The sequence below is a fragment of the Oncorhynchus tshawytscha genome, unplaced genomic scaffold, assembly GCF_018296145.1.
Source record: "Oncorhynchus tshawytscha isolate Ot180627B unplaced genomic scaffold, Otsh_v2.0 Un_contig_10691_pilon_pilon, whole genome shotgun sequence".
In the NCBI taxonomy this organism is placed as follows: domain Eukaryota; kingdom Metazoa; phylum Chordata; class Actinopteri; order Salmoniformes; family Salmonidae; genus Oncorhynchus; species Oncorhynchus tshawytscha.
Window position 1 is genome coordinate 15001 of NW_024608033.1, and position 22924 is coordinate 37924.

General features: G+C 46.3%; 1 protein-coding gene across 1 annotated transcript; it reads left to right on the forward strand.

Moving 5' to 3' along the window:
• Positions 1-13235: 13235 nt before the first annotated feature.
• LOC121843232 (AMP deaminase 2-like) lies at positions 13236-22222 on the forward strand (the record flags this gene model as incomplete). Its single annotated transcript, XM_042312805.1, has 10 exons — positions 13236-13349; positions 13520-13650; positions 13907-13975; positions 15873-15984; positions 16235-16421; positions 18029-18176; positions 18455-18544; positions 18905-19034; positions 19410-19604; positions 22091-22222. Coding segments are annotated over exons 1-10 (1224 nt in total), but the record flags the coding sequence as incomplete, so codon positions are not given.
• Between the last annotated feature and the right edge of the window lie 702 nt (positions 22223-22924).

Genomic DNA, 22924 nt, shown 5'->3' on the forward strand with positions numbered 1-22924 from the left:
GAGACACATAGAGACACACAGAGACACTCAGAGACACATAGAGACACAGAAACACTCAGAGACACATAGAGAGACATAGAGACACTCAGAGACACACAGATACACATAGAGACACGCAGAGACACATAGAGACACAGAGACACATAGAGACACACAGAGACACAGAAACACAGAGACACAGAGAGACAGTCAGAGACACACAGAGACACATAGAAACACACAGAGACACATAGATACACATAGAGACACACAGAGACACATAGAGACACACAGAGACACAGAGACACAGAGACACATAGAGACACACAGAGACACACAGAGACACATAGAGACACACAGAGACACATAGAGACACACAGAGACACAGAGACACAGAGACACATAGAGACACACAGAGACACACAGAGACACATAGAGACACACAGAGACACAGAGACACAGAGACACATAGAGACACACAGAGACACACAGAGACACATAGAGACACTCAGAGACACATAGAGACACTCAGAGACACATAGAGACACATAGAGACACTCAGAGACACATAGAGACACATAGAGACACATAGAGACACAGAGACACAGAGACACTCAGAGACACATAGAGACACATAGAGACACATAGAGACACTCAGAGACACATAGAGACACATAGAGACACTCAGAGACACTCAGAGACACATAGAGACACATAGAGACACATAGAAACACATAGAGACACATAGAGACAGTCAGAGACACATAGAGACACATAGAGACACAGAGACACTCAGAGACACATAGAGACACTCAGAGACACATAGAGACACACAGAGATACTCAGAGACACATAGAGACACAGAGACACACAGAGACACATAGAGACACACAGAGACACATAGAGACACACAGAGACACAGAGACACAGAGACACAGAGACACACAGAGACACACAGAGACACATAGAGACACACAGAGACACATAGAGACACACAGAGACACAGAGACACAGAGACACATAGAGACACACAGAGACACACAGAGACACATAGAGACACAGAGACACATAGAGACATAGAGACACACAGAGACACACAGAGACACATAGAGACACATAGAGACACACAGAGACACAGAGACACATAGAGACACACAGAGACACAGAGACACACAGAGACACAGAGACACATAGAGACACACAGAGACACACAGAGACACATAGAGACACAGAGACACACAGAGGCACACAGAGACACAGAGACACATAGAGACACATAGAGACACAGAGAGACACAGAGACACAGAGACACACAGAGACACACAGAGACACCCAGAGACACATAGAGACACAGAGACACATAGAGACACATAGAGACACAGAGACACATAGAGACACATAGAGACACACAGAGACACATAGAGACATAGAGACACAGAGACACATAGAGACACATAGAGACACACAGAGACACGTACAGACCTAAACCAGAGTAAAACAAACATAGACAGGGGTGATGAGAGAGAAAGAGACCAGGATCCAGCCTCTTTCCTGAGTGGTGCATCTTCTCACCCCCCTGCCCCTCTGCACCACAACCAGGAGGGGGAAGGGGGAAGACACAGGCACTAGAACAGCCAACCAGGATCAGGGGGAGGGGTGGGGCGGACACAGGCACTAGAGCAGCCAACCAGGAGCAGAGGGGGACAGACACAGGCACTCAGACACAGGCACTAGAGCAGCCAACCAGGACCAGGCGGGGAACAGACACACACACTAGAACAGCCAACCAGGAGCAGGCGGGGGCAGACACACACACTAGAACAGCCAACCAGGAGCAGGCAGGGGTCAGACACACACACTAGAACAGCCAACCAGGAGCAGGCGGGGGCAGACACACACACTAGAACAGCCAACCAGGAGCAGGCGGGGGCAGACACACACACTAGAACAGCCAACCAGGAGCAGGCGGGGGCAGACACACACACTAGAACAGCCAACCAGGAGCAGACGGGGGCAGACACACACACTAGAACAGCCAACCAGGAGCAGGCAGGGAACAGACACACACACTAGAACAGCCAACCAGGAGCAGGCGGGGGCAGACACACACACTAGAACAGCCAACCAGGAGCAGGCAGGGGTCAGACACACACACTAGAACAGCCAACCAGGAGCAGGCGGGGGCAGACACACACACTAGAACAGCCAACCAGGAGCAGGGGGCAGACACACACACTAGAACAGCCAACCAGGAGCAGGGGGCAGACACACACACTAGAACAGCCAACCAGGAGCAGGGGGCAGACACACACACTAGAACAGCCAACCAGGAGCAGGGGGGGGCAGACACACACACTAGAACAGCCAACCAGGAGCAGGCGGGGGGCAGACACACTGGGACAGAGACTGAATGGATCTACAAGACCAGCTCTGTGTATGTATGACATGACAGATTAAAGAGGATAACAGACATGTGTGTGTATGGAGGTGTATCGGAGTACAGGGACAGGGGATCATAATATACTGACAAGTAGCTGAGAGACAGAGAGAGACAGAGAGAGAGAGAGAGAGAGAGAGAGAGAGAGAGAGAGAGAGAGAGAGAGAGAGAGAGAGAGAGAGAGAGAGAGAGAGAGAGAGAGAGAGAGAGAGAGAGAGAGAGGAGAGAGAGAGAGATAAAAGGAGAGCATTTTACTGCACAGTGTGTGATGATGTAAGATGTATACAGTCAGTGTTGGATGCTGGAGGTGTGGAGGTGACAGCCTCTGTGTGTGTGGAGGTGACAGCCTCTGTGTGTGAAGATGTGCAGTGAAGATGTGGGCTGAAGGTTTGCGGTGAAGGTGTGGGCTGAAGGTGTGGGCTGAAGGTGTGGGCTGAAGAGGTGGGCTGAAAATAAGGGCTGAAGGTGTGGGCTGAAGTTCTGGGCTGAAGGTGTGGGCTGAAGGTGTGCGGTGAAGGTCTGGGCTGAAAGTGTGGGCTGAAGGTGTGGGCTGAAGGTGTGGGCTGAAGGTGTACAGTGAAGGTGTGGGCTGAAAGTGTGGGCGGAAGAGGTGGTCTGAAGGTGTGGGCTGAAGCTCTGGGCTGAAGGTGTGGGCTGAAGAGGTGGGCTGAAAGTGTGGGCTGAAGAGGTGGGCTGAAAGTGTGGGCTGAAGAGGTGGGCTGAAGATAAGGGCTGAAGATGTGGGCTGAAGGAGTGGGCTGATGTTCTGGGCTGAAAGTATGGGCTGAAGATAAGGGCTGAAGGTGTGGGCTGAAGATAAGGGCTGAAAGTGTGGGCTGAAAATGTGCATGCTGTAGGTTTCTGTTGTGTTGCCTGCAGGTTGGTCACAGTATTATGCTTATGTATTGTGGAAGAAAAACTCTCAGCTGCACCATGTGTACAGCATGTGGAAGTAACTAATGCAGAGGACTAACTTCCCTGAGAACTGATGACATCAGGTAGCTCTTAGAATATGAGGCATTAGCTCTGTAGACTACTGAGAACTGACATTAGCTCTGTAGACTGTAAGAACTGAAGACATCAGGTAGCTTCCCTGACATTAGCTCTGTAGACAATGAGAACTGAATGACATTAGCTCAGGTAGCTTCAGGTAGCTTCCCTGACATTAGCTCTGTAGACTATAAGAACTGATGACATCAGGTAGCTTCTCTGGCATTAGCTCTGTAGACTATGAGAATTGAAGACATCAGGTAGCTTCTCTGGCATTAGCTCTGTAGACTATAAGAACTGATAACTGATGACATCAGGTAGCTTCTCTGGCATTAGCTCTGTAGACTATAAGAACTGATGACATCAGGTAGCTTCTCTGGCATTAGTTCTGCAGATTATAATCAATGTGTAAGCCTGACATATTTGACAACAATCTGAGGTTTGTAGGGGGACATCTAAAACTACAGTGCAATGTAGGAGGTTAATAACACAGGAAGTTGTAACCCTTGACCTTTGTTTCTCCTCTTCTCAGTCAGTATCAGATGGTTTGCCACTTGATGGCAAGGTGGCACCGACAGACATGGCAGCTCTGCTTCTGGCTCCTAAGCAACTCTGCAGTATTTAGTGTTTTTGTGTGTTATTTCTTACATTATTAGACCAGAACATATTTTGTGTTATTACATACAGCCGGAAATAACTTTTGGATATCAGAGCGGTGGTAACTCACCAGCATTACGACCAGGAATACGACTTTCCTGAAATGGATCCTTCGTTCGTAGCCCCCAGAACAATTGAACTTATCCCAGAGGCTGCTCCTTCTCCTTCCAGCGAGACATCAGGGACTGTGCTATACTATGTTTCATGGAATCATGGCTCTCTCGGGATATACTGTCCCTGTCCATACAGCCAGCTGGGTTCTCAGTCCCTGTCCATACAGCCAGCTGGGTTCTCAGTTCATCGCGCAGACAGGAATAAAGAACTCTCCGGGATGAAGAAAGGCAGGGATATATGTTTGATGATCAACTACTCATGATGTTATTGTGATAACATACAGAAACTCAAGTCCTTTTCTAGAATACCTCACAATCAAATACTGACCGTATAACTTCCCTTCGGTTAAAGTCACAGCCGTGTCTATTCCCCCTGAAGCCCATGCCACGACGGCCCTCAAGGAGCTACACTGGACTTTATGCAAACTGGAAACCACATATCCTGAGGCCGCAATTATTGTAGCTGGGGATTTTAACAAAACAAATTTAAGGAAAATGCTACCAAAGTTCTACCAACACATTGACTGTAGTACTCGCTTAGGAAAAACACGAGACCACTGCTACTCCCCATTTCGAGTTGCATACAAGGCCCTCCCCCGCCCTCCCTACGGCAAATCAGTACCAAAACAAGAAGGTCTATTCAACGACCAATTGGAATCCATGCTTCAAGATTGTTTTAATTACTCGGACTGGGATATGTTCCGGGTAGCGTCTGAGAATAACATTGACGTTTACACTGACACAGTGACTGAGTTCATTAGCAAGTGTATAGGGGATGTTGTTCCCATGGTGACTATTAAAACCTATCCAAACCAGAAACTGTGTATAGATGTATAGATAGTGTATAGATGGCAGCATTCACGCAAAACTGAAAGAGCAAAACAATACATTTAACCATGGCAAGGTGACTGGGAATATGGTTGAGTACAAACAGCGTAGTTATTCCCGTCCTTAAGGACAAACTAAACACCTTCTTCGCCCACTTTGAGAACAAGACAGTGCACCTGACGTGGCCCGCTCCCAAGGACAGTGGGCTCTTCTTCTCCTTGGCTAACGTGAGTATGACATTTAAGCGTGTTAACCCTTGCAAGGCTGCCAGCCCAAACGGCATCCCTAACCGTGTCCTCAGAGCATGTGCAGACCAGCTGGCATGGAGTGTTTACGGACATCTTCAATCTCTCCCTATCCCAGTCTGCTATCCCCACATGCTTCACGATGTTCTGTACCCAAGAATGCAAAGGTAAATGACCTAAATCAACGGGACCGTAGTGGAGAAGGTGGAAAGCTTCAAGTTCCTCAGCGTACACATCACTGACAAACTGAAATGGTCCACCTACACAACTCGTCCATCTCAGGATGCTGAAGAAATTTGTCTTGGCCCCTAAGACCCTCAGAAGTTTTTACAGATGCACAATTGAGAGTCCTGTCAGGCTGTATCACCGCCTGATACGACAACTGCACCCTTCGCAACCGCAAGGCTCTCCAGAGGGGTGGTTCAGTCTGCCCAATGCGTCACCAGGGCACACTGCCTGCCCTCCAGGACTCCTACAGCACCCGATGTCACAGGAAGGCCAGAAAGATCATCAAGGACATCAACCACCGAGCCACTGCCTATCCACCCCGCTATCATCCAGAAGGCGAGGTCAGTACAGGTGCATCAAAGCTGGGACTGAAAAACAGCTTCTATCTCAAGGCCATCACACTCTGACATTGCTCATCCTAATATTTATATATTTCTTAATTCCATTCTTTACTTAGATTTGTGTGTATTGTTGTGAATTGTTATATACTACTGCACTGTTGGAGCTAGGAGCACAAGTATTTCTCTACACCCGCAATAACATTTGTGTGTGTGACCAATAAAATGTGATTTGATATTGACCTTAACCCTTCATCCCTGACGTCTGTTGGCAACAACAACACCAGCGGATGGAGATTGAAAAGGGAGTGTGCTGTATACGCAGTTCAGTTCAAATGGCCAACTAATCATCCTGTTACCAACCCTCAGTTCAGTTCTGTTTAGCTGCTGAAATATTAATGGAGTGGAAGTCAAATATCAAGGTGATAACATTATCCTATTTCATTTAGCTGGGGCACGTTGTGTTTCCAGGTCAGATCTAGGTCAACAGATAGTAACTGATAGCCCTGGTAGCTCCCGAACATCAGGGGTCATCATAGATTCTGCTTGTATGGAACTCCAGGTGTACAACCTATTTCATTTAGCTGGGGCACGTTGTGTTTCCAGGTCAGATCAGGGGTCATCATGGGTAATCAGGGGTCACCAGGTGTCACCATAGATTCTGCTTGTATGGAACTCCAGGTGTACATCCCGAATGACACCCTATTCCTTTTATAGTGCAGACCTGAGCCCTCAAATGTAGTGCACTGTAAAGGGCACCACACACCAGAGCCCTCAAATGTAGTGCACTGTAAAGGGCACCACACACCAGAGCCCTCAAATGTAGCACACTGTAAAGGGCACCACACACCAGAGCCCTCAAATGTAGCGCACTGTAAAGGGCACCACACACCTGAGCCCTCAAATGTAGTGCACTGTAAAGGGCACCACACACCAGAGCCCTCAAATGTAGTGCACTGTAAAGGGCACCACACACCAGAGCCCTCAAAGGTTAGTGCACTATAAAGGGTATAGCGTGCCAATTATAATGTACACCTGGAGTTCCATACAAGCAGAATCTATGGTGACCCCTGGTGACCCTTGATTACCCATGATGACCCCTGATGACCCCTGAGGATTATCCTCAGGACATAACACTGCTTAATTCAGTACTAGATTTTGATTGGCAGAAGTTCAGCATCACACCACATTAATGGTTATCCTGCCTCTCGCCCGTCCATAAAGAGTTCTTCGAATCCTGGGAAGCGTGGGATTGGGGAGTGGGCAGATTTCCTCGTCCTTCTCGCCAGCCATGATTCTGGGCAGCTCCATGGTAAGGAATGTGACTGTTCCTGATGCAAAAACAATGTCCTATCCCCGAAGCTCGAGTAAATGACATTACTAAGCTGCTCCTGAATGGACTACGTCATGACATGGACATTGATTCTATCCTAGTCCATGTGGGTTTTAATGACATTATGAAGGGCAGCTCTGAACAGTTGAAACTGGATTTTAAAGAGCTGATTGACTCTCTGCTATACACTAATAAAAGGCCCATCATATCTGGCCCAGTGCCCTCTCTGAATCGCGACATTGAGCTTAATTAACAGGATAATTTCTCTTCACAACTGGCTACGTGATTATCAAATCAAATCAAATCAAATTGTATTGGTCACATACACATGGTTAGCAGATGTTAATGCGAGTGTAGCGAAATGCTTGTGCTTCTAGTTCCGACCATGCAGTCTGTTGGCAACAATATCTAACATGCAGTAATATCTAACAAGTAATCTAACAATTTCACAACTACCTTATACACACAAGTGTAAAGGAATGAATAAGAATATGTACATATAAATATATGGATGAGCGATGGCCGAACGGCATAGGCAATATGCAGTAGATGGTATAGAGTACAGAATATACATATGAGATGAGTAACGTAGGGTATGTAAATATTATCTAAAGTGGCATTGTTTAAAGTGACTAGTGATACATTTATTACATCCACATTTGAATTATTAAGTGGCTAGAGATTTGAATCAGAGTTGAGTCAGTGTCAGTGACAGTGTGTCGGCAGTAGCCACTCAATGTTATGTGATGGCTGTGTAACAGTCTGATGGCCTTGAGATAGAAGCTGTTTAACTTCTTGACGCACCCATCCCTTTAGCGGGATCATTTTCATCAACACCCGCTGAATTGCAGCGTGCCAAATTCAAATGAAATTACTAAAAATGTTTAATTTTCATGAAATCACAAGTGCAATATAGCAAAACACAGCGAAAGCATAACAAGCGTTTGTGTAAGAACATCTCTCTCAGTAGACGAAATATTACAAACAGCTAGCAGCCAAGTAGATTGGTCACGAAAGTCTGTGAGAGAAAGTCTGAAAAGCAATAGATTAAATCGCTTACCTTTGACGATCTTCGGATGTTTGCACTCACAAGACTCCCAGTTTACACAATAAATGTTCCTTTTGTTCAATAAAGATAATTTTTGTATCTAAAATACCTCCATTTGTTTGGCGCGTTATATTCAGAAATCCACAGGCTCGAGCGGTCATGACATCGCAGACGAAAATTCCAAATAGTATCCGTAATGTACCAGGAACATGTCAAAAAAAAATTATAAATCAATCCTCAGGTTGTTTTTAAAATATATAAACAACTGGGACTGTCGCTTTTTCAGTCAGGAGAGGGAGAGTACATGGCTGCCCCACTCTGTTGCGCAAGCAAAACTCTGCGAACACCAAACACTGACACGATGTTATCTTTCTCGCTCATTTTTCAAAATAAAAGCCTAAAACTATGTCTAAAGACTGTTGACACCATCCCTTTAAATGGAGGCAAGGCATCCAATGGAACAGAGAGCTTTCATGAAAAACAGCACATCCTCGTTTCATTTTCCTCAGGATTTCACCTGCAATATCAGTTCTGTTATACTCACAGACAATATTTTGACAGTATATTTTCTATCCAATATTTTCTATCCTAATCTGACAATTATATGCATATTCTAGTTTCTGGGCCTGAGAAATAGGCAGTTTCAAATGGGTATGTTTTTTTTGCCAAAAACAAAAATCCTGCCCCCTACACTCAAGAAGTTAACGTCGTTGTTGGTAATCAGGCCTACCACTGTAGTGTCGTCTGCAAACTTGATGATTGAGGTGGAGGCATGCATGGCCATGCAGTCATGGGTGAACAGGGAGTACAGGAGAGGGCTGAGGATGCACCCTTGTGTGGCCTCAGTATTGAGGATCAGCTGGGTGCGGATGTTGTTTCTTACCCTCACCACCTGGGGGCATCCCGTCAGAAAGTCCAGGACCCAGTTGCACAGGGCAGGGTTGAGACACAGGGTCTCAAGCTTAATGATGAGTTTGGGGGGTACTATGGTGTTGAATGCTGAGCTGTAGTCAATGAACATAATTATTACATAGATATTCCTCTTGTCCAGATGGGATAGGGCAGTGTGATGGGGAATACATCATCTGTGGAACAATTGGGGCAGTAAGCAAATTGGAGTGGGTCTAGGGTAACAGGTAGGCTAGAGGTGATATGATCCTTGACTAGTCTCTCAAAGCACTTCATGATGACAGAAGTGAGTGCTACGAGATGATAGTCATTTAGATCAGTTACCTTAGCTTTCTTGGGAACAGGATCAATGGTGGCCATCTTGAAGCATGTGGGGTCAGCAGACTGGGATAGGGATTGATTGAATAGGTCCCAGCCAGCTGGTCTGCGTATGCACTGAGGACGCGGCTAGGAATGTCGGGCTTCCTTGCCAGCCGTGTTCCCTCAAAGCGCTGGCTCCCTTTACCTTCTGCCTCCGCTCTCCTGGATGCCTCCATCTGTTCCCTTCCAGCCAGAATGTCCTCCCATGTCCATGAGTCCATTTCACGCTGCTCCTGGTTACCACGCTGTTTGGTCCTTTTTTGGTGGGTAGTTCTGTAACAATATTCGTAGGTGGAAGAAGGTGAAGAGGACCAAGGTGCAGCGTGGTACGTGTTGATGGTAAATTTAATAAAGAAACTGAACACTAGAACAAAAAAACAAACAAAGTGGAACAAACAAAACAGTTCTGTCTTTGTGTGTCTGCACCAGACAGAACTGTTTTGTTTGTTCCGCTTTGTTTGTTTTTTTTGTTCTAGTGTTCAGTTTCTTTATTAAATTTACCATCAACACGTACCACGCTGCACCTTGGTCCTCTTCACCTTCTTCCACCTACGAATATCGTTACACGGTGCCACAAAAAAGGACCAAGCAGAGTGGTCACCAGAAGCAGCGTGGAATGGACTCATGGACATGGGAGGACATTCTGGACGGGAAGGATTCCTACACATGGGAGGAGCCAATTGCAATTGGCTCAGAACAGGGCAGCACGGTTGGCCCTTGGATGTACACAGAGAGCTAATATTAATCGTATGTATGTCAATCTCTCTTGGCTCAAAGTGGAGGAGAGATTGACTTCATCACTACTTGTATTTGTGAGAGGTATTGACATGTTGAATGCACCAAGCTGTCTGTTTGAACTACTGGCACACAGCTCAGACACCCATGCATACCCCACAAGACATGCCACCAGAGGTCTCTTCACAGTCCCCAAGTCCAGAACAGACTATGGGAGGCGCACAAGTACTACATAGAGCCATGACTACAGGGAACTCTATTCCACATCAAGCAACTGACACAAGCAGTAAAATTAGACACAGACACATGCATATACACACACACACACAATAACATACGCTCTATACACACACATACACATGGATTTAGTCATGTAGATATGTGGTAGTGGTGGAGTAGGGGCCTGAGGGCACACAGTGTGTTGTAAAATCTGTGACTGTTTTGTAATGTTTTAATATTGTATAAACTGCCTCAATTTTGCTGGACCCCAGGAATAGTAGTTGCTGCCATGGCAACAGCTAATGGGGATCCATAATAAATACAATACAAATGGTTCAGCATCACACCACAGTAATGGTTCAGCATCACACCACAGTAATGGTTCAGCATCACACCACAGTAATGGTTCAGCATCACACCACATAATGGTTCAGCATCACACCGCAGTAATGGTTCAGCATCACACCACAGTAATGGTTCAGCATCACACCGCAGTAATGGTTCAGCATCACACCACAATAATGGTTCAGCATCACACCGCAGTAATGGTTCAGCATCACACCGCAGTAATGGTTCAGCATCACACCGCAGTAATGGTTCAGCATCACACCACAATAATGGTTCAGCATCACACCACAGTAATGGTACAGTAATGGTTCAGCATCACACCACAGTAATGGTTCAGCATCACACCACAGTAATGGTTCAGCATCACACCGCAGTAATGGTTCAGCATCACACCACAGTAATGGTTCAGCATCACACCACAGTAATGGTTCAGCATCACACCACAGTAATGGTTCAGCATCACACCACAGTAATGGTTCAGCATCACACCACAGTAATGGTTCAGCATCACACCGCAGTAATGGTTCAGCATCACACCACAGTAATGGTTCAGCATCACACCGCAGTAATGGTTCAGCATCACACCACAGTAATGGTTCAGCATCACACCACAGTAATGGTTCAGCATCACATCACATGTCGATGGATTATTTCCATAGAACTCACAGAGCCCCTTGTTGTCCATTACAATTTGTTTCTGCATGTGAAACCTTCCTGCTGGGGTTAGTTTCTCCCTGGTGTGTGTTGTGTGGATGGGGAGTTATGTAACCGTTTGATGATCTAAATATAGCAGCCATTAGGGGATTAGATACATGCAGGACAGTTCCAGTGGAGGAGAGATCTGCTGTCTTTGCTGCTGGCACACACACACACACACACATACACACACACACGCACACACACGCACACATCACACACACGCACACACACATGCACACGCACACGCACACACCGCAGTAATGGTTCAGCACACACACAAACACACACGCACGTAATGGTTCAGCACACACACACACACACACACACATACATACATAGAACACACACACACGCACACACATACATACATACACACACAAACACACATAGGGGACACACACACACACACACACACACACACACACACACACACACACACACACACACACACACACACACACACTCACACACACACACACACACACACACACACACACACACACACACACACACACACACACATACACACACACACATACACACACACACACACACACACACACACACACACACACACAGCTGGATTAGATACAGAGAAACCCGGTGGGCTCAGCTCTACTGTCATACCCACCACTGACCTCTGGCTGGCCACTCCTGTCAAAACACATTCCCGCTCTAGTCTTAACCACTTACATGTTTACATGAAACACAGCAGAGTAGATGAAGGAAAGTTATAATGTAGCTAGCAATCATACAATTGTAAGTACCTGGGTACTATATGCACTGTGTGAGTATACTGGCTGGCAGCAGTCCCTCAGACATCCTACCACTTCAGAGGCTGGATGCCAGGGATTAAATATTCAACAGGAACATTAATCATTTAGATCCTAGTCCTCTGTTTGGGAGGGGAGAATTATATTGTTACACACACAGACCACTAAATATTAAATACACTCTGGGGGACATGAGGGTGAACTGTCTGTCTGTCTGTCTGTCTGTCTGTCTGTCTGTCTGTCTGTCTGTCTGTCTGTCTGTCTGTCTGTCTGTCTGGCTGGCTGGCTGGCTGGCTGGCTGGCTGGCTGGCTGGCTCCCTGTTTGCTTGTCTGAATTGTTTTCAATCATTTTGTATTCACTTTACGTTAATGTTAGCGTCTCTCATCTCATTTCCTTCCATCCTAGCTTCCACGATCTGTCCCCATTCGGCCCAGGTCTGGTTACTGTAGTCGCAAACTTTACCCATCAAAAACTACGAGTTCAGTAATAGCCAGGCTAGCTCAGATCAGTATAGAGACATTGAATATTGTGCTGGCAGCCTGGCAACAATGAAGGGCCCATGGATATCCTATTAAATTACAAGAGGGGCTATTTCATAAACCCTCAAAGTTCTCAGAATGGGGTGAAAACGGTAGGCTTGGAACATGGCTGCTGCACCTGATTGGTCCTTTGTCTGTTTGGACTCTGGAAGTAGAACCAGCTGCTGAGCTCAGACCTCAAGCACTGGGCTGGGTTACTGTTTCTTCACTGCTCAGTGTACTGTAGTGACCGTCAGGCTGGGGAACAACAACCATCTGGATGAAACTGTGGAGTTGGCTAAGCATAGCAGAAATTAGAAAACGTAGATCTGATTTGGCAAGGTGCAGGACGACTGAACATAACACTTTGCACTTCTCTCTCTCTCTCTCTCTCTCTCTCTCTCTCTCTCTCCGTCTCTCCCTCCCTCTCCCTCCCTCCTTCCCACTGTCCCTCCCTCCCTCTCTAGTTGACCCCGTGGTGCCCGCCACCTCCTGACTTCCCAGCATTCCTTGCCAGGGATCCCCGTAGCGCTGAAACAGACCATTGACCTACGCACCTCCATGGACGGCAAGTACAAGGAGATTGCTGAGGTGAGTAAGATAGAAAGATGGACTTTAAAAACATTTACGATTTCAGCCACACACGTGGATAAACTGCATTTAAAATAACTGAGGATAATACAACAACAACAACAAAAACCGGTTTATTTCCAAGCAAGCTCTAAACAAGCTACTCTCTCTGTGTGTCTGTGCTCATGTAGGAGCTGTTCTCTCGCAGCTTAGCAGAGCGTGATATGCTCAGCGCCCCTTATGAGTTCCCTGAGGACAGTCCCATAGAACAGCTGGAGGAGAGACAACAACGACTACAGAGACAGATCAGCCAGGATGTCAAGTAAGGGAGGGAGGGAGGGAGATATACTGGGAGGGGGGGAGGGAGGGAGGGATGAAGGGAGGGAGATGAAGGGAGGGAGGGAGGGAGGGAGGGAGGGAGGGAGGGAGGGAGGGAGGGAGGGAGGGAGGGAGGGAGGGAGGGAGGGAGGGAGGGAGGGAGGGAGGGAGGGAGGGAGGGAGTTAATATTCAGTCCTCATGAATCCCAATGGGATCATGTTGATGTCTCTAAAAAAGCTTTTCATTGTGTCTTCTTCAGGTTTGAGCCAGATATCCTTCTGCGAGCCAAACAGGAGTTAATGAAGACTGACAGCGCTACTGACCTAGAGTGAGTACAGTAAGGAGACTCACATTAGCTCTGCTAGCTACTGACCTAGAGTGAGTACAGTAAGGAGACTCACATTAGCTCTGCTAGCTACTGACCTAGAGTGAGAACAGTAAGGAGACTCACATTAGCTCTGCTAGCTACTGACCTAGAGTGAGAACAGTAAGGAGACTCACATTAGCTCTGCTAGCTACTGACCTAGAGTCAGTACAGTAAGGAGACTCACATTAGCTCAGCTAGCTACTGACCTAGAGTGAGAACAGTAAGGAGACTCACATTAGCTCTGCTAGCTACTGACCTAGAGTCAGTACAGTAAGGAGACTCACATTAGCTCTGCTAGCTACTGACCTAGAGTGAGAACAGTAAGGAGACTCACATTAGCTCTGCTAGCTACTGACCTAGAGTGAGAACAGTAAGGAGACTCACATTAGCTCTGCTAGCTACTGACCTAGAGTCAGTACAGTAAGGAGACTCACATTAGCTCTGCTAGCTACTGACCTAGAGTGAGAACAGTAAGGAGACTCACATTAGCTCTGCTAGCTACTGACCTAGAGTGAGTACAGTAAGGAGCCTCACATTAGCTCTGCTAGCTACTTACCTAGAGTGAGAACAGTAAGGAGACTCACATTAGCTCTGCTAGCTACTGACCTAGAGTGAGTACAGTAAGGAGACTCACATTAGCTCTGCTAGCTACTGACCTAGAGTGAGTACAGTAAGGAGACTCACATTAGCTCTGCTAGCTACTGACTTAGAGTGAGAACAGTAAGGAGACTCACATTAGCTCTGCTAGCTACTGACCTAGAGTGAGAACAGTAAGGAGACTCACATTAGCTCTGCTAGCTACTGACCTAGAGTGAGTACAGTAAGGAGACTCACATTAGCTCTGCTAGCTACTGACCTAGAGTGAGAACAGTAAGGAGACTCACATTAGCTCTGCTAGCTACTGACCTAGAGTCAGTACAGTAAGGAGACTCACATTAGCTCTGCTAGCTACTGACCTAGAGTGAGAACAGTAAGGAGACTCACATTAGCTCTGCTAGCTACTGACCTAGAGTGAGTACAGTAAGGATACTCACATTAGCTCTGCTAGCTACTGACCTAGAGTGAGTACAGTAAGGAGACTCACATTAGCTCTGCTAGCTACTGACCTAGAGTGAGAACAGTAAGGAGACTCACATTAGCTCTGCTAGCTACTGACCTAGAGTGAGTACAGTAAGGAGACTCACATTAGCTCTGCTAGCTACTGACCTAGAGTGAGAACAGTAAGGAGACTCACATTAGCTCTGCTAGCTACTGACCTAGAGTGAGAACAGTAAGGAGACTCACATTAGCTCTGCTAGCTACTGACCTAGAGTGAGTACAGTAAGGAGACTCACATTAGCTCTGCTAGCTACTGACCTAGAGTGAGAACAGTAAGGAGACTCACATTAGCTCTGCTAGCTACTGACCTAGAGTGAGTACAGTAAGGAGACTCACATTAGCTCTGCTAGCTACTGACTTAGAGTGAGAACAGTAAGGAGACTCACATTAGCTCCCTAAGCTTGTATCTAGGTTTTAGCTAAGTGGGCTAGCACAGTCTCGTGGCTTGCAGAAGACCTTGGGTTTAAATCTTGGTTGGTCACATCTCTCTTAAGCTCAGCAGGCTACCACTGTCTATACATAGTTTCAATTCCCTCTTTATAATATAATAATAGTAATTATTAAGTTTCAAGTTTTATTAGTCGTATGTACAGGATACACATGGGATACACCTTCCAATGAAACGCTTACTTGCAGATTCCGTCTGGCCAATGAAACAACAATAAGAAACAATAAAAGATAAGAACAGGAAACATAAAATAAAGTAGCTCAGTAGAATAGAACAAACGTCATAGAATAAAACATTGTTATGGTGTGTTAGATACCTGAAGGAGCAGAGCCAGGCATTCATGGACCTGTATCCCAAGGAGATGGAGCGGGAAGGAGAGAAGGAGTATCAGCGGGTCTCCATCTCTGGAGAGGAGAAATGTGGGGTAGGTCACAGAAATATCCCCCAAACAGCCATTACCGCTTTCACCACGGTCAACACCTTGACTTTTTATTCAGTAAGGTTCCCTGGCTTTGATTAATGATATCGAATACAGGTCTTGTGTACAAACTTGGATTTCACCACAAGCAGCCAACCTTCCGACATGTTACATGTTTCTTCGAAACACGTAGGAGGCTAGAAGTAGGACTCGCAGAACTAACTTGTGCCCTCTCTCCCCGCCCCCTTCTCTCCAGGTTCCCTTCACAGACCTGCTGGATGCTGCTAAGTGTGTAGTGAAGGCCTTGTTCATCAGGGAGAAGTACATCGGCCTGTCCATGCAGAGCTTCTGTCGAACCACAGCCAGCTACCTGGAGGAGCTCAGTGACAGACCTCTAGATATGGGTATCTATGAGGAGATACCTGAGACTTCTGTTACTGCAGGTAGAGTACACAGACATACATAAATACCTACCTACCTACATACATACCTACCTACTTACATACCTACCTTCATACCTACCTACCTACATACATACATACCTACCTACATACATACCTACCTACATACATACCTACCTACATACCTATCTACCTACATACATACCTACCTACATACATACCTACCTACCTACATACATACCTACCTACATACATACCTACCTACATACATACGTACACACCAACATACTTACATAAATACATACCTACCTACCTACATAACTACCTACATACCTACCTACTTACCTCCATACCTACATACATACCTACCTACATACCTACTTACCTCCATACATACCTACCTACCTACCTACTTACCTCCATACATACCTACCTACATATCTATCTATCTACCTACCTACCTACCTACCTACCTACCTACATACATCCAGAATGCATCACATCCAGCCTGATTGGGAGTCCCATAGGGTGGCGCACAATTGGCCTAGCATCGTCTGGGTTTGGCCGGGTAGGCCTTCATTGTAAATAAGAATTTGTTCTTAAAAACCTCTTAAGGATCCGCCCCTTCTTTTCAATTATCCCCTAAAATGACATACCCAAATCTAACTGCCTGTAGCTCAGGCCCTGCAGCAAGGAATATGCATATTCTTAATACCATTTGAAAGGAAACACTTTGACGTTTGTGGAAATGTGAAAATACTGTAGGAGAATATAACACATTAGATCTGTAAAAGATAATACAAAGAAAAATACAGGCGTTTTTTGTTGGAATCATTGAATTTGAATCATCATTGAAATGCAAGAGAAAGACCATAATGAATTATTCTAGCCCAGGCGCAATTTACACTTTGGCCACTAGATGGCAGCAGTACATGTGCAATTTGCAATTGCATATCTATACAAAATGTTGTATCAAGACTGCCCAAATGTGCCTAATTGTTTTATTCATACATTTTTAAGTTCATAATTGTGCACTCTCCTCAAACAATAGCATGGTGTTCCTTCACTGTAATAGCTACTGTGAATTGGACAGTGCAGTTAGATTAACAAAAAATTTAGCTTTCTGCCCATATCAGACATGTCTATGTGCTGGGAAATGTTCCTGTTACTTGCAACGTCATGCTAATCACTTTAGCGCACATTTGCTCAACCGTCAAGAGGGTGGGACACCGATCTGTAGAGATCCTTAAGAGGTTTTAACTGACTTGCCTAGTTAAATAAAGGTTAAAAAAAAATAATAATAATACCTACCTACCTACCTACATGCATACACTCACAGGTGGTAGGTAAAGCAAGCCAGCTACAGATGAAGAGGTGGTTTCACATGTGCTATTCCCCATCTGCCTCCTGCTAGAACAGACTATCACTCAGTGTAGGAGAATTTTCATCACTGAAATTCAGCGTGAAAATAAATCTTTAGTTTGGCTCTGTGCATTCCAGTTCCATCCCAAATGTTTGGGTATATAGAATGTCTGTGTCTGAGGGACACAAACTTTAGTAACGTTCTATTTGATTCTATTCTATTTGATTCTATTCTATTTGATTCTATTCTATTTGATTCTATTCTATTGTACTATATTCTATTCTAGACTTAGACCAAACGGTCCATCCTCCTGTCTCCGCCACACACCCCTATGAAAACCAGGACCCTGCCTGTATGCCTCCTGATATAGGCTACGGCTGCAAGATGGTAAACGGTGTCGTCCACATCTACACAAAGAAGGACAGCATGGACACGTGAGACGCATCAATTAACTCTCAACATATCATAGTGTTAGACCTATTATAGCACCTTGTAAAGGCTCATATGTGCTTATAACAAGTTGTCAAGCAATATACCTATTGGCTTTAGATGAATTGTTACCGTGGTTATAAACATGCCAATGCCTAGCAACCGTACATCGTAGGTTGTTATGAGTTCATCATTATGAAAATACTATTTGTGACAGTGCCTTTAAGTTTGCCGGCTGTATGCTATCGAGACGGTGTTAAAGGCCTGTGTACTGCCATGTCAGGTCTACAGAGTTGGAGCTGCCCTACCCAGACCTATCGGAGTACATCGCTGATATGAACGTCATGACGGCCCTCATCATCAACGGACCTGTGTGAGTTAACGTACCTCTGATGGTATACATGTGGTAGTGTTGATTCAATCCGAAGCGCTGAAGACTTGCGCTGCAGCGTGACAGATATTTAAAGGCAATGTTCCCGCATTAGCAGAGACTGCATTTACGGTGGACATGGCATATGTCGGCTCAATTGCAAGTTAACTTTCCATTTAAATCGTGCTACAGATTGAACCAAACCTAAGGTTTCTGTAATGGCCATTCTGTCAAGAAACACATTTTCTCCAGATACAAAACATCATGATGACAGAACCGTCTGTCAGTTACTCCTGACGGTGTGCTGTCTGTTATCAGTGGACCAACTAACATTGTGTCCGTGTTCACTTCCTGCCTTCACAGGAAGTCGTTCTGTTACCGTCGCTTACAGTACCTGAGTTCTAAGTTCCAGATGCACATCCTGCTGAATGAGATGAAGGAACTGGCAGCTCAGAAGAAAGTTCCTCACAGAGATTTCTATAACATACGCAAGGTGAGTCCTCAATTAGTGTGTTGGAGAGGACCAGCGAGAGCTATACTGTCCTCTACTGTCTATACCGCTACGCAGAATCAGTGATCTACATATCATCTTGCACCCTAAATAACTGCTCATTATGTGACCAAGATTTTCAAATATGCACAGATGCATGCTCAGGCCGATGCCCTCGAAATGTTGCGTATTTCTTGAGCCTCATGACAGAGGTTCGGTCTGACGCTAGGCCGTCATCGTAAATAAGAATTTTTTCTTAACTGACTTGCCTAGTTAAATAAAATACATACATAGAATATTCTATCTTCATTTTGATTGATAAAGTGCCAAATAACAGCTTCATCTGTGTCTGTGTCTGGTTCCTTGTTGCACACCCAGGTGGACACCCACATCCACGCCTCATCCTGTATGAACCAGAAACACCTGCTGAGGTTCATCAAGAGGGCCATGAAGAAGTATCCAGGGGAGATCGTCCATGTGGAGAGAGGCAAGGGACAGACGCTCATGGAGGTGTTCCAAACCATGAACCTCACAGCCTTCGACCTCAGTGTGGATACACTGGACATGCACGCTGTGAGTAGTGCTGGAGAAGGAAAGGGATAGGGAGAGGGAGAGGGAGAAGGAGAAGGAGAGGGAGAGGGAGAGGGAGAAGGAGAAGGAGAAGGAGAAGGAGAAGGAGAAGGAGAAGGAGAAGGAGAAGGAGAAGGAGAAGGAGAGGGAGAGGGAGAGGGGGAGGGAGAGGGAGAGGGAGAGGGAGAAGGAGAAGGAGAAGGAGAAGGAGAAGGAGAGGGAGAGGGAGAGGGAGAAGGAGAGGGTGAGGGTGAAGGAGAGGGAGAGGGTGAAGGAGAGGGAGAGGGTGAAGGAGAGGGAGAGGGTAAAGGAGAGGGAGAGGGAGAGGGAGAAGGGGAAGGAGAGGGAGAGGGAGAGGGAGAGGGAGAAGGAGAGGGAGAGGGAGAGGGAGAAGGAGAAGGAGAAGGAGAAGGAGAAGGAGAAGGAGAAGGAGAAGGAGAAGGAGAAGGAGAGGGAGAGGGAGAGGGTGAGGGAGAGGGAGAGGGAGAGGGAGAAGGAGAGGGAGAGGGAGAAGGAGAAGGAGAGGGTGAGGGTGAAGGAGAGGGAGAGGGTGAAGGAGAGGGAGAGGGTAAAGGAGAGGGAGAAGGAAAAGGAGAGGGAGAGGGAGAGGGTGAAGGAGAGGGTGAGGGTGAAGGAGAGGGAGAGGGTGAGGGAGAGGGTGAAGGAGAGGGAGAGGGAGAAGGAGAAGGAAAAGGAGAAGAAGGAGATGGAGAGGGAGAGGAAGAAGGTCTGAATGAATTAAATATTCTCATGAAATACTTTTTGCTTTACAGAGTTGAATGTGCTGACAACAAAATCACACAAAAATGATCAATGGAAATCAAATTTATCAACCCATGGAGGTCTGGATTTGGAGTCACACTCAAAATTAAAGTGGAAAACCACACTACAGGCTGATCCAACTTTGATGTAATGTCCTTAAAACAAGTCAAAATGAGGCTCAGTAGTGTGTGTGGCCTCCATGTGCCTGTATGACCTCCCTACAATGCCTGGGCATGCTCCTGATGAGGTGACGGATGGTCTCCTGAGGGATCTCCTCCCAGACCTGGACTAAAGCATCCGTCAACTCCTGGACAGTCTGTGGTGCAACGTGGCATTGGTGGATGGAGCGAGACATGATGTCCCAGATGTGCTCAATTGGATTCAGGTCTGGGGAACGGGCGGGCCAGTCCATAGCATCAATGCCTTCCTCTTGCAGGAACTGCTGACACACTCCAGCCACATGAGGTCTAGCATTGTCTTGCATTAGGAGGAACCCAGGAGGAACCCAGGGCCACCAGCATATGGTCTCACAAGGGGTCTGAGGATCTCATCTCGGTACCAAATGGCAGTCAGGCTACCTCTGGCGAGCACATGGAGGGCTGTGCGGCCCCCCAAAGAAATGCCACCCCACACCATGACTGACCCACAGCCAAACCGGTCATGCTGGAGGATGTTGCAGGCAGCAGAACGTTCTCCACGGCGTCTCCAGACTGTCACGTCTGTCACATGTGCTAAGTGTGAACCTGCTTTCATCTGTGAAGAGCACAGGGCGCTAGTGGCGAATTTGCCAATCTTGGTGTTCTCTGGCAAATGCCAAACGTCCTGCACGGTGTTGGGCTGTAAGCACAACCCCCACCTGTGGACGTCGGGCCCTCATACCACCCTCATGGAGTCTTGTTTCTGACAATTTGAGCAGACACATGCACATTTGTGGCCTGCTGGAGGTCATTTTGCAGGGCTCTGGCAGTGCTCCTCCTGCTCCTCCTTGCACAAAGGTGGAGGGAGCGGTCCTGCTGCTGCGTTGTTGCCCTCCTACGGCCTCCTCCACGTCTCCTGATGTACTGGCCTGTCTCCTGGTAGCGCCTCCATGCTCTGGACACTACGCTGACAGACACAGCAAACCTTCTTGCCACAGCTCACATTGATGGGCCATCCTGGATGAGCTGCACTACCTGAGCCACTTGTGTGGGTTGTAGACTCCGTCTCATGCTACCACTAGAGTGAAAGCACCGCCAGCATTCAAAAGTGACCAAAACATCAGCCAGGAAGCATAGGAACTGAGAAGTGGTCTGTGGTCCCCACCTGCAGAACCACTCCTTTATTGGGGGTGTCTTGCTAATTGCCTATAATTTCCACCTGTTGTCTATTCCATTTGCACAACAGCATGTGAAATTTATTGTCAATCAGTGTTGCTTCCTAAGTGGACAGTTTGATTTCACAGAAGTGTGATTGACTTGGAGTTACATTGTGTTGTTTAAGTGTTCCCTTTATTTTTTTGAGCAGTGTATATTGGTTTTGGTTCCTATATTAAGAGAGGAAACATAGAGGAGACAGGAAAGTCAATGAAGAGATCTCAGGAAAAGGATGGATTAACAGTCGTTCAATTATTTTCTGATTTTTTGATTGACAATTGTACTTTAAAGACAGATGACTCTCTTACGTGACAGCTTGGCAGCGACATCAAAAAGTGAGACATTGACTGAGAACTGTCCCTTTTCTCCTCACAGGACCGCAACACTTTCCATCGCTTTGACAAGTTCAACGCCAAATACAACCCCATCGGCGAGTCCATCCTGAGAGAGATCTTCATCAAGACAGACAACCATGTAGAAGGGAAATACTTCGGACACATCATCAAGGTATAATCAGCATACTGTACATGCCCTCTACCTTAACCTAGTAAACAATAGTTCTGTCACAATTCTCAACCCTTTCTCCTCATGTGTAAACTTTCACATCTGAAATGAAAAGCGTTTGGTGATTTGCAAATTGGAGGGAGTTTCCACAAGAGAAAGAGTGTTCAAATCATAAGAAGAGTAGAGAATCGCGATGGAACCAAAAACAGTATAAAGGACAGTGTGGAGTGCGATTGAGATTGTGTCATCTGATTGGATCTGTTGGGGCAGTATGCTAATTGGAGTGGCTCTGGGGTGTCCGTGAGGATGCTGTTGATGTGAGCCATGACCAGCCTTTCAAAGCACTTCATGGCTACCGTCGTGAGTGCCACGGGGCCGTAATCATTTAGGCAGGTTACCTTTGCTTCCTTGGGCACAGGGACTATGGTGGTCTGCTTGAAACGTGTAGGTATTACAGACTCAGTCAAGGGAGAGGTTGAAAATGTCAGTGAAGAAACTTGACAATTGGTCCGCGCATGCTTTGAGCACACGTTCTGGTAATACATCTGGCCCAGCGGCTTTGTGAATGTTGACCTGTTTAAAGGTTTTGTTCACATCGTCTACCGAGACCGTTATCACACAGTCATCCAGAACAGCTGGTGCTCTCGTGCATGCTTCAGTGTTGCTTGCCTCGAAGTGAGCATAAAAGATTTTTATCTCGTCTGG